The sequence below is a fragment of the Fragaria vesca genome, linkage group LG2 (assembly GCF_000184155.1).
Source record: "Fragaria vesca subsp. vesca linkage group LG2, FraVesHawaii_1.0, whole genome shotgun sequence".
Lineage (NCBI taxonomy): Eukaryota > Viridiplantae > Streptophyta > Magnoliopsida > Rosales > Rosaceae > Fragaria > Fragaria vesca.
Window position 1 is genome coordinate 7,668,022 of NC_020492.1, and position 15,632 is coordinate 7,683,653.

Sequence of the window (15,632 nt, forward strand, 5' to 3'; positions counted from 1 at the left end):
AGTTTTAAGGCAGCTCTTTCATCATTGGATGACGAAATCGTGGGATTCAAACTACTTGGTCCGCCTCGTTCCTGGATTTCCGTCTCTGCAGCCACCCTCACAGCGCCCCTGCAGTGAGTTATCTCTCCCATCTCTCAAAGTCAACCTCTCTCTGCCAACTTTTGAGGCTAAGACCATGTGCTTGAGAAGAACAATCATTTTACACAGTGGATTAGACATCGCGACCCATCGCAAAACCCACCAATTGAATTCTATAAGAAGAGAGGTCTGGGAGCTGTAAAAAAGGGAGGAAACCAACCCAAAAAAGTTCCTAAAACACTCAAGCTTTCATGCCTTCAAACCTTCAAGACAAAAACTCCTTTTCATCCCTCTTTCAGTCCCTACCCTTGAAACCCAAATCATTCTCAGAAATCTAACCTTGAAAGCTCAGTCTAATTTTCACCACCGCGGTGTGCCTTCAACTCCCACGCTAGCTCACGCTACAAGCTTCTCTCTGATCCTGAATCACGCACAAGATTAACTCATTAATTCAATTCTATGAGTTGATTTTGGCTTAGTTATTTCCAAATCAAAAAGAACCCTCACATTTTGGCGACTCTGCTGGGGACTAGGTTGTGATTCAGACAATTTGTTCATGACGTAGTCTTTTAATTCAGACATGCTTGTGTTATGCATAACTGTTGCATATTCAAGTAATAAGGGGCTACCTTTTTTGACAGGTTTCACAGTTGTTGTGTTTCTTTGCCCATGATTTTCAACTACAAGCCTACAACTTCAATTCTTTGATTTTCAACTACAAGCCTACAACTACAACCCTAATCTCTAGCTACAAGCCTACAACTACAAGCCTAATCTCTAGCTAATAGTCTCTCCGCTGAAAAAGTTGCAACGATATGTTAACCTTTCCAAGGTCAACCGCTTTTTTCAATTTCTCTGATTAGTGATTATTAAGATTAGTAATTAATCGATGAGTTCCTTATTTCCTGCATAATTATATGAAATTTTGTGAATAATTATATTTTAGTAGCTTTTTTATTTATTAAAAATATATAAATATATAATTATGTTTGCCGTGTCGAAAACTTAGATTTTGATTTTTGCCGTGTCGCGCCGTGTCGTGTCACCGTGTCCGTGTCCGTGCAACTTAGCTTAAACTCCAAAACATAAAGATAAAAAGAAAAGACAGCCGAGACAAAATGACCCAACTCTATAATTGTTGTCGTTGCTTCATACAACTTGATCAGATTATTATTGCATGAAGTGAAAACAAAAAGAATATAGGTATGCATATTCATGATAGTAAATAAGAGTAGGAGAGTGAGAGAGTAAGAGTAAACATGCAGGTTGATTTATTAATTTTTCAAAATGAAAAAAACTTCGGATTGTGGTGTAGATATCACATACATGTTGGCACCTAAAACTTTTCCTGCGATCCTTTATCTTTTAGTTTCTTTGACCAGTAGTTCAAAAGTTCAAAAGAAACACAAGCACGGCGTCCACATGGAAGCAAATGAAGATGAACACTGCAACATTATTAACAAACAAATACCTGATTTTTTTTTTTGAAACCCTAAACAAATACCTGATTCAAAACAGTTGAATTAATCGCATAGCCTAGCTCCTCATCACTTGAGTAGCAATATATTACAACCACATCAGGTACATTGGCCTGTTTGGACCATCCAAAACTGGTAGTGCTTTGATTGCTTTATGATTTGGTCCCAGTTCATCACTACTCGATCTCACATATAAATCATCATCAATTACGTACCTATCCACATACTCTAGCTCTTCCCGAATCATCTTTCATTCATCATATACCTGAAACACTGAAACCCACTCCTGTCATCTCCAACTTTACAATCTTTGAAGTTGGTGGTTGCCTGAAAACAGAGCGAGACAGAAAGCTGGCTAATTATTCCATGTTTCAAACCAGCACGTACTGTTAATCATTGAAAGTTAATCTATGAAATGGGCTGTGAGATGATGTTCGATGTGAATTAATTTGTTTCTGTATTTTGTCTTCCTTGCCATGAGGACTTGAGATTTCTCTAATTATTTGAGAAACCAGCTACGCTATTAGCTAATCAGCTAATGGTACTAGAGGACCCAATTTATTGCAACACTCCCATGTATAAGCCACTTGGATAACACAATTAGGATTGTTTAGATTGTCCCCCTAACTGGTAATACTCATAAATTTTTTAATCTAATATAGAATTAGGACTTGGAAGGAAGTTAGGAAGAAGAAGAAGTACACACATGATCATTACAGGTGGGAGCTCGAAGAATATATGCAGGTAACTAACCCTGGATGTAGGAAGAACAGGTGGGAGCTCGGACAAAACAGATTAGACATGAACATATATAATAACTTGCATTCTATGTTCCCACCTTCATGTTTCTCAATATTTGCATTCTATTGTTGATTACTTGTTTGTGGTAGGCAGCAATTGTTCCCATTCAGTTTCGTTTACATTTCTTATTTTCATGTGTATCAAGTAAAATCATCAGTTACAACGTGTTTTTTTTTATCTGATCGGAAGAAGAAAAAGCTTTTGGATCATTCAGAAATGGTAGTGCTTTTAATAACTCTCACATACCATATAACTCTCACATACCATATCAATTTACTATATCCACCCAAATCATCTTTCATTCATGTTCTGAAAACCATATCTGTCATACCAACCTTCACAAAATTTGAAGACGAACTGCAGCAACCGAAAGAAAGCCACTTCCTAAGCAACATTAGTTATCTCAAATCATTGTATGGTAATCGGTTAGACCTTGGAATAGATTCTGAGACGATGATATAGGGTCTTCCTTGCCTCAAGGGCATGGAATTAGGTAAGAGGTAGGGGCAGCAAGAACATGTACCATGTGAGAAGCTGAGAGCTGATTTCTAGACTACTCAAGTAGACAACTGGTACTAGAGGACCCATATGAAAAACTCCATGAAAGCCACTCTGATATGCAGCTGCTGTTTCGATTGGTCCTCCTAGAGATGATCACTCCCAACTTTTAATGTAATGTACTAATGTAGAATAGGAAGAAGGGTAAGGATTCATCACCGCCTCAAGTTGATGGACACAACATAGATGTGAGTCAAAACCAAACTCAGAGTGAACAGACAGTAGGCTTATATTCTTCACCTGGGTCTTATTTCAGGTTCCTTTCAAAGTTTGTCAGTATTATTCACCTCTTGCTTACTTCCATTTCAACGGACTATCACAAATAGTAACAGCCACAATGACTATTACCATATTTTCATTACCTATAACAAATCAGTGAAACCACAATGCAGTTAAAAAGGTACAGGTTGGGAAGATCCAGGCACAGTTTGACCCCTAAAACATTGGGCAGGTTGTAAACTAGCAAAAGGCAGCAGGGTTGGGCCTTTAGGTTATTTTGGTGACATGTTAGTTTCTCAACAAGAACCATACTTGGAGAACTTTAGAATCACTAACCTTGAAGATAACATTGGGCAGGTTGTAAACTAGCAGAAGGCCGCACGATTGGGCCTTTAGGTTATTTTGGTGACATGTTAGTTTATCAACAAAATCCGTACTTGGAGAACTTTAGAATCACTAACCTTGAAGATAACAAGTGATCCCAAATGTTGATATCTCACTGGTCCCTACGAATCAGGTAGCAGCCGCAGCAATTGTACAAAAACAATAATCTTTCTGCTTTATAATTGACAAAATAGAAAAATTTACATCTTGAATATCACTTCAATGTATTCACTGGATGCTATTACCAGAAAAAACATGCACGTAGAAGAGACAACAACATGGAGATTAATACAACAAATATGTGAACACCAGATCAGTAAAGGGGTGTAAGAAGATTCCAGTTCAAGTGTATACCTCTGCATGAGTGCATGTTACCAGGTAACTTCAGACTTGTTGATACATATAATGGCTTTCATTTACAATTGCAAAATGGCCTTTCTTCAAAAGTAAATGTCAGATTGCTTAGATTGTGCTTTCAGATCCTTCAACTTCTTCAATATGTTGGTGAAGTAGTCTTGCAAATATTTCTCAAGAGTAACTACATCTTTTGCGTCCACACCAAGAAGACTATATGTCTCGTTCATTGGAGCAGAGAAAACAGTATCGCTTGAAAGGACCTACAAATGCAAAAATGAAGGTTACTCTCCCAATCAGAAGTTCAGAACTAGTATATATATTCCAGCTCCACATGTTGCAAAACAACAGTCACAGTGTAAGATACAAAGCAGCAAGCATTACCTATTAAGAATAAATAAAATTGCTATGCTCATAACACATTGCATCTACTCCATTTCTAAAATTCTGCTGCTTCTAGGAGTGGCAGTAATTAAGAAGAAAAAAAGCGCACAGTTCACAAAGAAGCATATTATTGAAAAGAAAAATTGAGGATATTGTATCAGGAGGTCTCATATTTTAAGCTATGGCTAAAATCGTCAACGTATTTACGGTGAACAGCATATAACGGAAGCACCCACGAAAAAGAGCCTATTTGGAAAAAATTGATCATTGTGAGCAGTTAAACATATATGGTAAAAGATCTGAATAACTTGATTGATATAAATGTCTATCCAAATTACCTCTGAAAATGCCAATCTATCGGCAACATCATTTGTCCACTCAAAAAGCCTAGTCAGCTGACGGGTTACTCTTAAGACAGAGACAGGAACTGTGGTAATGTTTGCTTCTTGCCCCGCAAACCTTTCACACAATGTTATTACCTAAAAAACAGAAATTTGATAAGAAACCTGGATTTGGGTCGTAAGTTTCATCTTATAACTTCAACAAATAATGGGAAAAATAATGATGGTTTAATGTTGTTCTTTACCTCTTGGGTTGTCCATGCACGAGGGCCAGCAAATGTGAGAAGCTTCCCATTAACATTCTCATTTCGTAAAGCTATAAATGTCAACCGAGCTATATCCTAATACAAAATAAATATATGTTCAGACGCCATGAAGAAAAGTACTGAAAAGTGCAATCTGGAGGGGATCAAGGAAACAATCTATACAATCTATCTCAACTAACCTGGGTGTCCATGTATGCAATTCTTGTAGGGGCATCTGTTCCCCAAACTGATTTCTCTTCCAATATAGGTACTGCATACTGCCCAATAATCCCCTGAAACAGTGAAAGGGAGAAAAAAGAAAAAAGAAAAAAGAAAAAAAAGGTTAAATTGCACTCGGGACTAAAATCTCAAAAGACATATTCACTACCAACCACAAGAAACTGTGGGTTGGCAAGGATAACATACATAATAGTATATTTCTTTGTCAAATTGTGTTCTTGCTTAGGTTCCTTTCATAACATATTTATATGTGTGCGCACTAATGTGTTGTTCCTTTGTCTATCAAGTAACTTAAAATCTTACAACACTCATTATCACTCTGTCTAATCTAATATTATGTTTCATAAATAAAGTGAGAATGTGGTTCAATTGTAAACTGTCGTACAAGATTAAAACAAGACAAGGAATCGAAATTGATCTCTAACATTAAGTTGACTGGTGAGTACATAAGCAGTTGTGCAGTACCAAAACGATAGAAGGAAGTTCAAATTTTTATTAGAGGTCAAACTTACTTGCATGAATCCACATGCACGAATTATAACATGGTTTATGCCTGAATCCTTGAGAAACTTTTCAGTGCAGTACTTGATCTCCATAAGAGGAACTTCAGGATGCTTGTCACAGTTGTGGATAGAAAAGAACACAAATTTCTGGATCCCCATTGCCTTTGCACATTGTATAAGAGCAACTTTTCCTTCCCAATCTACCTAAATAGAAAAAAATCGATTAAACAACACCAAAAATCCATCCTACATTGTTAAACCTAAATGTTTCCTGCAACATATATAATCTCCATAACCGTCGTTCATAACATCTAGTCATTCACAACAGAAACTCCTAATACATAGAAAGTCACCTTTTTGATGGGCTCCTCTGGACGGCCAGTGGCACAATCAATAACTGTATGAACACCAACCAATGTTGCAGGTATAGTCTCCGGTTTGCTAAGGTCTGCCTGTTTCACAACACATCACACTTTCTTCACCACTCAACCGAAAAATAAACAGAGATACTGTACAATCTAACAATCACATCGTCTAAATAATAAACACCAAATAGCATCACATACATTGACAACAGTAGCGCCCCAATCTCTGAGAAAGTCAGCCGGAGCGGGTCTAGGCCTAACCAAGCACCTAACGTCATACCCTTCATCCAACGCTCGCCTCACAATCTGCCTCCCCAGCGTTCCGGTGGCGCCAACCACTAGTATACTGGTGGGCCTGACAGGTGTCCCCGGAGCCAAATTCACAGCCCCGACTCCTGTCCTGGCCGTACATCTCACCAAACCTCGACTAGTACAACTCCCTGAAGCAAAACCCATGTATAAAAAAGGTTCAGTGACAGTAACTAGTTTACGAGAGAGAAGTGAAATGACCAAACTGACCAGTGGTGGTGGAGAGTGAAGAAGCGGAAGAAGTGAGATGGAGTTGGTCTGGTGCTAAAGTGCGGCACCATGAGAGTTTGGGGTCGTGGTGATGGGGCGGTTTGGTTGCCAGCTGAGTTGGAAGCCTCCAAGACATGGCCATTTGTGAGCTCTGCTTCTGTTTCTCTGTGGAGACTGTGACCAGTACAGAGAGACAAGAGAGATGAAACACAAAACCATGGATGTCAAGCTTGCCACGTCCTTCTTCCAAACTGGATTAGGATTTTATTTTGCCACGTGTCGAAGCTCTTTTCAGATCAGTCACTCGACCCGACCCGGTGGGCTCTGTCGCTCCAAGTTCCCTGATCTTGGGCCTGTCCGACGTATACAGCCCAAACTAGACAAAAGAGGAAGTCCTTAGGTGCCTAGGATTTATTTCATCAAGTGGGAAATGTTGAAGATGTCGAACCCCACCTCCTGTTTTCAGACGGTACGGTTGGTTGGTTTTGTAATAGTGTGTAAAAAACAGAACTTGGTAGTTCTAGTCTCAGATTCTATGATATTCTTCCGACGAGTCAACACTTTCGACGGAGTTAATGACCGTGGTGGAGATAAATAGCTTGACAACAAAGACGAGTCAAGCTTCAATGTCATTTAGGGAATGAAGAATGAAGCTACAGGTGTACTTATACGAGACAGAAAGAGAAAGCAGAAAAGATGTCTGGGACGACAAGAAAGCCTGAAAGATGCCATGACAATGAACAATATGTAAATGAACTATAAATCGACCAAAAGCTAGACATGCTCAAGTAAAGATAGCTAATTTTATTGCATCACTTTCAAATACTTGGAAACTTATGAACAAATGAGCCATTACTAAACTAAAAAGGAAGTAAAGCCTAAATCCTATGAGATGTTATACCTCTTTCCCTATCCTGTCGTATAAACATTCCTTCCTTGCGGAAAAAGTCAGTAAAAAGGTAATGCAATGTCCCTAAGCTTGTTTAATGTAAAATCTGAACAGGCTTGTATAGCTTGCCTCCATTTGCTGTTAAATTAAAAGCTGTAGCTGCTCGGCTGCTAAGGCCTTTATGTACAAATAACTTTGTCGTTGTCGTTGTCATTGCCGCAACTCCAAAATGGGCAACAGTAAGAACCAGACTTTGGAAAAAATTCATTTAGACGTATAAGCTAAGTCACAAAAAATGTGCAATCCAATCTCCACTCTCCACCATTCAGTCTGAAAAGAGCTCTAGAAGTTCTGGCAGATGAGATTTTAGATCCTGAAGTCTTGCACTAGTCCCATTTTCCAGAGACTTGTTTCCAGTTTCCACATAATCCATCTCAGACCAATATTGCTCGTCATCTGTCGTGTACCCTGTCGCATAACCGCTATCCTTATTTGTGTCATAACCACTATCCTTACTTGTGTCATCTTCCTTGCTGATTCTACTGCCATCATTATGTTCAATTTGAGACATCGGGACGTCGACTTTGGACTTTGTATTAGATGTGCCACAGATGCAAGCTGTTGGGTTTTCATGGAACTCACCCTTGCCTTCCCTTATCTCATTTGGCTCTCCCATGGATCCAATTTGACTAGTTCGAACCCTGGAGGCGAATTCCTCCCATGTCATGTTATATTGGTTAACGAACAACTTGTACAGTTTCTTAGCACTTGGACGGATTGTTGGTTTATGCCCAAAGTATCTCCTGAAAAAGACCAACTCGTTTAGCAACAATGCTGTGATTAAACCTAAGCAACTAAAAGTATATATCCTTGAACTCGTATATAATACCTTCGACCAGCTAATATTTTAGCCATATTGCCATTATTGTTGGTGACGAAAACACCACTTTCATCACAGACAATGTAATCTAGTGCAGCCATGCGAGAAGAGAAGGAAGAAAATGGTTTCAACTCTTCCTTACTTGCTATAGTTTCCTTTGTATGAAAGTTTGGGAAAAGTGCTTTCAGTGGTGCCAACGTCTCTTCCCCTCTATATACTTCACCTGATGCTACATATAAGTGAACATCACTTCCGAAACCCAATCCTCTAAGCATAAGACCAACTTCTTCTGGGGTTAGAGGGCATCTACCACGTTTTCGAACCTTGTCAGGATCGGCCGCCTGCATGTGATACCCCCAAGAAAAATCACATCATAACACAGAAAAATTATTTAGTACAGGATTGCTTTCGGACAACATAATATTAAAGACATTAGTGAACAAGTGAAGGCTTACATGTAGAGTTTTCCACCTTTTCCGAATTGCACCAAGTTCATTCCTCTCTTTTTCTCCCCCACCAAAATAACAACCAGAAAATGCCAGCATATCTGGCTCAAACCTATTACATCAGAAGCCAAATATCAACAAATTTTTCTAACAAAATTTGAATGACTTTGGAAGACACTAGCTCAAAAACGACTTCTTTCATGCCATCGCCATAACATAAATTTGAAGTTTTATGTAATGTAAGGCAGCCAAAATGACAGTACAGCATATTAAGAAATTAAAAAATTTGATCTTTTCCCATGGCAAAACACATCAATACTACATTTATCAATTTGCTGCATACTAAAAATACTCGATTTGTAAAAGAATCTGTCGAAAGTGCAGCTTCTTATAATATAACAGCATGCACAATAGAAATCAAACAATTCCAATCAAATTGCAATTCACCTCAAGTGCAGGGCAATGAAATTCTTGCTTTTCATCTTCATTCTCTCAATCAACTTCCTCCCCATTTCATTAATTGTGTCAGTAAATTTCAAGGCGTGATAATTAGTCCTACATCTCAGCTTTTGTAAATCTGATTCCAGCTTATTTGAAAGCCTGTAATCAAACTTTGTGAGCTGAACAGCCTGCACATTAGAAACGATAAACTACAATTATCATTCCAGTACAAACATTATTCTCATATGCGTCCACAAAACCTGAAAAGGAGTCTTCAAAACATTTACCTTAAAAGCATATGGTTTTCAATTGACTTTCACAAAAATGCCTTACATTCTATGTGAAAGACACTTACATGCTTTTTATTAAGAACAGGCACTACACGATTTAGGTAGCATTTCACATTACATTTCCTCGGGACACGCATGGTATACACACTCATTGGTTTCCCTCCCTTTGATGGAAGCTCTTTAATAATCTTGACATCATTTGACAGAAAAGATATGAACCAGTCTTCATCAAATATTTCACCAAAGTTGCTGCACAAAATACCCCCTTCAGATGAATATACCCTGATTATTGACCTTTCATTCCTAGAAATTGACAGCAATAGCAGTTCTCTACAAAATTAAAACTAACCTGGAATCCTTCCAAAATGATGTATGGTCCAGCTTCGGAACAACCAGAGTAGCATTTAAAATATAAGCTGCAACAACAGCATCGGTTATCTACAACCAGATACGGTACGTAAACATTAGAAACTAAATCAGAAATTAGAGACCAATCGTCTCATGATCAGTAATGAAATGAATTCAATCAATAAAAGTCCTAACACAAAGTCCCATTCCCTATAAGCATAGGCCAGAAAATCAAGAAATACCAATCCTAAATCATCTTTTCTACCTATGAACTATATAGATACTCACCCCTGTTCTCTGTTGATTCAAGCCTCCACTAGCAGCAATCAACAAGTACCGATTCGGAAGCGTTTTCACATCGGCCGCTGCAATATTTACGGCACTGGTTTTGATTAATCAACCAAGGCACAACACAAAATGAAAATCGGGCTTTCTATTTTTAGAAAAATGTTGATCAGAAAGAAACAAAAGCACACTTACTCAAAAACTTATCGCCGGCGTTGCTACAACCAAAGAAGTGCTCCGATTTCGTTGTGCTCCACAAATGCGGACCCGAGCTCCCTCCACTCTCCTAAAACCATAACCAAATGAAATCAAAATCACAACTAAAGAATTCAAATTTAAACATAATGTGGCCGTAAACACCTACCGGAACACGAAACGGCGGCGTTTCGTCGTTATTTAATTGGACCTCACGGACGCCTCTTTCGGCCTGAAACGGAAAAACCGTCACAGATTAATCGAACGGTCAGAAATCAAAGGAGAGGTGATGAGTGAGTAGAGCGTACGGAGGAGGCGTGGAAGCGCAAGAGCGAGAGGTGATCGTGGTGGCGGAGAGGCGGCTGCGAGCGGCCGAGGAGAGAGTAGAGGACGATAATGAGAAGCAGGCAGCCGGAGATGGCGGAGACAAGCGGGAAGACGTGGTGGCGGATGTGACGGACGTGGCGGCGGAGACTGGCGGTGCGGCGGACTCCGCCGCTGGGGCTGTGGTAGGGGCTGCTGTAAGGGCTGGTGTAGTCGACCGACTTGTCTCTCTTCTTCTTCTTCATCGGAGACGACAACATAGCAACTGAGCTGAGCTAAGGCCTCGGAGTCGACGTTCGATATTTGAAGGGGCGGAGGGGACAGGTGGCGGGCGGGGATTGGGCGGAGGTTTTGGAGAAGACGGTGGGGTCCGGGGAGTTTATACTTTCCCCCGCAACAAAACAAACGATCTCCGCCAAACAGTGGCTTCTCCCCTGAAACGCATTGCGCGCGTATTTCCTTTATGATGGGTTTGGCTCCGGTGTGGTCGCTCAGATACGGGCGTTACGAATCAGCGAATAAATAACTGATGGGGAAATCAAGAGCTTTATGAAGGGAAATGGAAAAGGTGTGCGTAGGTGCATCAAATCAAATGATAGAGCAAAAGCTTCTACCTCAAGGTAGTAATAGTGTAAGGACCCAACCTGGTTTCTAAAAGAAGCTTCTTGGCTAATTCAGGGAGGGGGAACAAAGATATAGGCTCTAATGGATTTTTTTTGTGTTATCTGATCTTATTTTAGCGAGTATGAAGCGTGGTTGTCGAATAAGATAATATAAGAAATCGGCCAAAATTAGAGTACTCACTATAAATAATTCAGTGATGAGAATATGTGATTGTTTGAGATATTTACTCTTCTTAAATTTTTGTTGTACAAGTGCCTCACATTTTTATATGTTAAATGAGATTAGTATTGTAACATTTTGAAGTAAAATTTTTCTTAAAGAGGAAGACAAAATGATTTTTCTTTAATGAGTTAATAAGTTATTTTCTGAATAATCAAATTACATAACGTGTGAACAACTGGTGGCATACATATATGATTTCCTCAGTCTCCTCCCTAATAAGCAAACTAATTCTAAGACAGTCAGATAATGACATTCTTGAGTCAATATGTCAAACTTATAACCAACGATAACGCTCATTCCATCAGGTTACAAATCAACTACGACATGAGTAAGAGGTATTGAATACCTTATATCAAGTAATCTAAACAATATTTTGATCCTATCCACCAATCGACCTTCATCTACAAGCATTGGTCATTCTCATTCACCAACCTCACTACTTCCACGCTGTCCATTTCTACAATTCTACCAAAGCACCTATTTTTCCCTATGTCCCATTATACATACCAAATCCCTCAAGATTGCAAACAATTCAACAGCGTAAAATATATGTCAACCTAAAATCATAAACACAACCATTCTACCCGATACATGCAACAGACATGAGAGACCACTACATTCTTAAGCACCCCAGTAGCCAGCAACAATGTCGCGTAAAGGGCTTAGGAGCCAATACCTGACGACGGGTTGCTCTTAAAACCAACAAAAAGGGAACGTATATATGCTCACTCATGTCCAACAGAGGGGACAAGGCCCTAGCTTAACTCTAATGGAAGAGAGTGAGCTATTATAAAGCTTAACAATTTGCATTCTTTTGATCACAAGTTAGAATTGATAGTGGTAGAAGTACTATTTCTTGTTTCAATAAATATCGTTAATCATTATTATTCTTTCAAATTAAACAACAAGTAATCGGTTATAAAATTTTAAATAAAACATATACTCTCTTGATAACAGACTAGATAATCCATTTGAAATCAAAGAATAATGTCATGAATCAACGCAACACTAGAACTGATAATGTTTTTAAATTGTGATGAGTTGACCCATTGGTATAAATTGGTATGAGTACTCACAGGCAAGATTTGCCAGAACCCTTTATTAATTCCCGGCAAGATCTTTGTTTCTCCATCTCTCTTCACGCGTAACTCACGTGCTGCGTCACCATTCGTCTCTTTCCAGTTTTATCAATGGCAAACCACAGTCACAACTATAGCGCGTGCCCACACGGATCAACCACAGAAAACCCTGCCTTGCCCTATTGGGTGCTGTTACTTTCACGTGTTTTTCCGCGCGTAGGGAACTGTTCGTCCGCACTCTAATGTCGTTTTGGAGTTGTGAATAACGCTTTACGACGTGATTTAAGTGCGTGCTTTTCTTGTCGTTTCGCGTTTCTGCCGTTTCGATACGTGGGCGGTTTCAGAAATTCAAAAAACACAACAAAATCATATCAAAGCCTGAAAATTTTTATATGCACGACGTATATTTACATAATATAATCTTAACCGTTCATAATAATTCATATATTTGACCGCCATGTTTTTATATTATTTCCTCTAGTCCTGACTATCTATGTATGTATATGAAGATACACATCAAAGTCGTGTTCGGTCAACGGTGAGTACCAAGATATATATATCTGATGGGTGAGGCAGCAACTAGTCTCAGTTACATGACTGCATGAATCCAATCAACGTGAATCCAGACCCAAGTTCACAACGAATAATCTCCCGCCGTGAGTGCACAATGAATCCTAAAACTCTTCTATTGGCCTCAGATTGATCGGAGCTAAGACTTAAACATTAGACATAAAATTTTTATGCTAAGCAACTCAACCAACTTTATCACATTAAAGTTATTTGACCAACGATCATGAACTAACTAATCATAGAACATCTCTGCCGGAGCAAGTATGGTGGGATGTGCCTCCTCCATTTATCTTGTCCTATTATGAGAATGATCTATTGGGTCTTCCATAGTTTCGGTTTCATTAATTTGTTTGTTTTGCTTCTATTAGTATTTGTTTTATAGGTTATTTGTACTATATGGTTGACATTGACCTAGTCTTTCAACTTCTTGTATCTTTTTATTTTATAAATAAATTTTCGTGAAGGGACGATGAGTTAGTCCCTCTACGCTTACTCAAAAAAAAATATATCATGAACTAGCTGATAGGTTTTGAAAATTTATTAAGTGGTTGGCTAGGTTATCGTACAAGGAATTTCATGGTGACTGGTGGCCTAAGTTATATGAGTTTGACAATTTCTATTTTTAATTTTTGTTTAGAGTTTAGTTACACCATTGCACCTAACCCTTGGCTTAATCAAAGTCGTTATAGGAAGGCAGAGAAACGGCTAAATATAACGAGAATGAGACATTGTCAAGAAGCAAGAGATGGTGATCCATTACTTAACATATCTCGTTATACATGACATCTAAAACCTTATTTTTGTTTAAGGAAATTATATTTCCGTCTTTCTGTTATGTGTCTTGCCCTAATACACGTAGGATTGGTTAATCCAGTTTTCTTATTAGAATAGATTACAGTTGATAGATCTTCTAGATCCTTCGAGAGACTCTATGTAATGCCTATAAATAGGCATTTCTATCAATGAATGAGTAGATTGTTATTCTTGTTATCTTTTCTCCTTCAACAATTTTGACATTTTAAAAAAAGTTGGTTAGAGCAGCCTTACCAACTGAGCAATGTTGCTTTCTCGTTCTTTATTTCCTATTTCAGACGAGAAGATTTGGATTATTATTATTATTATTTATTTATTTATTTATTTTTTTAGTACTAAGAAGATAAATATCATTAATATATCCGAATAAAGACAAAGGAAAGAGATTAATCTAGGATGGTTGGGTGAAAACATTGTTGGCTTTCATGTAAAACATCAAGTGACATTCCTTTGCAATTAAGGTGAGTATAATCATACTATTTTCATAGTTATAGAACATATATCATCATCTATTTCCTATCTAGGTGCTGGTTTTTTTTATGATCCTATCTGAGGGTGTTGTTGTCTATAGTCTTTCACGTACCTTTTTTGACGTGCAAGCAAAACAAATAGCCTTCCAAGCATAACTCAAAAGAGAAAGGAAAACAAGTGCAACAAGAGCATTGCAACAAACTACTTCCAAGAATTTGGTAGTTGAAGGGGACTCGTTGTTGGTGATCAATTGTCCAATGCTCCTTGGAAGATCAAACCAATTTTCGGTGATATCTCGTATCTTGCTCACTGGTTCGACAATATCTCGTTCACCCATATCTTTCGTGAAGCAAATTTCATGACGGATGTTCAAGCTAATATGGGTCATGCTCTTCAGTGCCCGAAGATTTGGGTTGGTAGTTACCCTGCCCAAGCTTTCAGTGCTTTTCAGTTAGATTCTTCTCAAATTGGCTGCCCTATGGGCTTTTACTTGTAATTTTTCTTTTTCTACCCAACATGGCCCTTCCACTAAGGGATCCTTTTTTTTGACATATATGAGGGATTGGGGATTACACCAAATTTTCGGTTATATTTTTCAATCTCCACCGTTCAGTTTGTTGGTTCTTATATATAGATCAATTATGTAAATTTTCAGCCAATTTGATGATCGTTAAGATATCAAACAAGATTAAATCAATGAACGAACCAAATCTGCCAAACCTGAGCCGTTCATGCTTATAATTATAAATCGTAGTTTTGAATGCCTTAACAATAACCAAAATTTCTGAAAATTTGCAAAAGTGATCTACTCATATAGAACTACATATTGAACGGTGGAGATGTGATTTTGTGATCGAAAAGTTGGTGTAATCCCTTAATGGAATGACCCTGTAGTGGAAAGGTCCTATATACAGGGTCATTCCACTAAGGATCCCTTTTTTTGACATATATGAGAGATGAGAGATTGCACCAACTTTTTGATTATATTTTTGAATCTCCATCGTTCAGTTTGTTGGTCCTTATATATAGATCAATTTTGCAAATGTTCAGCCAATTTGGTGATCGTTAAGGTGTCGAAAAAGATTAAATTAATGAACGAATCAAATCTGCCAAACCTGAGCTGTTCATGCTTATAATTATAAATCGTAGTTTTGAATGCGTTAACAATCACCAAAATTTCTGAAAAATTTGCAGAAGTGATCTACTCATATAGAACTACATATTGAACGGTGAGATGCGATTACACTAACTTTTCGATTATATTTTTGAATTTCACCGTTCAATCG

At 38.3% G+C, this 15,632-nt stretch overlaps 2 protein-coding genes across 2 annotated transcripts; both read right to left on the reverse strand.

Moving 5' to 3' along the window:
* Positions 1-3,838: 3,838 nt before the first annotated feature.
* On the reverse strand, positions 3,839-6,636 carry LOC101295286 (uncharacterized protein ycf39-like). The gene is made up of 8 exons (XM_004289996.1): positions 6,470-6,636; positions 6,152-6,390; positions 5,939-6,037; positions 5,595-5,789; positions 5,043-5,135; positions 4,843-4,938; positions 4,595-4,735; positions 3,839-4,135 (listed from the first exon to the last, which is right to left on the reverse strand). The coding sequence occupies exons 1-8, from the start codon at positions 6,609-6,611 to the stop codon at positions 3,959-3,961; spliced, it is 1,182 nt and encodes a 393-aa protein (XP_004290044.1). The 5' UTR covers positions 6,612-6,636; the 3' UTR covers positions 3,839-3,958.
* A 980-nt stretch (positions 6,637-7,616) lies between these two features.
* LOC101306883 (uncharacterized protein At1g04910-like) lies at positions 7,617-10,812 on the reverse strand. Its single transcript, XM_004292248.1, has 10 exons — positions 10,581-10,812; positions 10,413-10,456; positions 10,244-10,334; positions 10,052-10,128; positions 9,765-9,853; positions 9,481-9,664; positions 9,132-9,313; positions 8,694-8,796; positions 8,248-8,579; positions 7,617-8,161 (listed from the first exon to the last, which is right to left on the reverse strand). The coding sequence occupies exons 1-10, from the start codon at positions 10,810-10,812 to the stop codon at positions 7,684-7,686; spliced, it is 1,812 nt and encodes a 603-aa protein (XP_004292296.1). The 3' UTR covers positions 7,617-7,683.
* Positions 10,813-15,632: the final 4,820 nt, after the last annotated feature.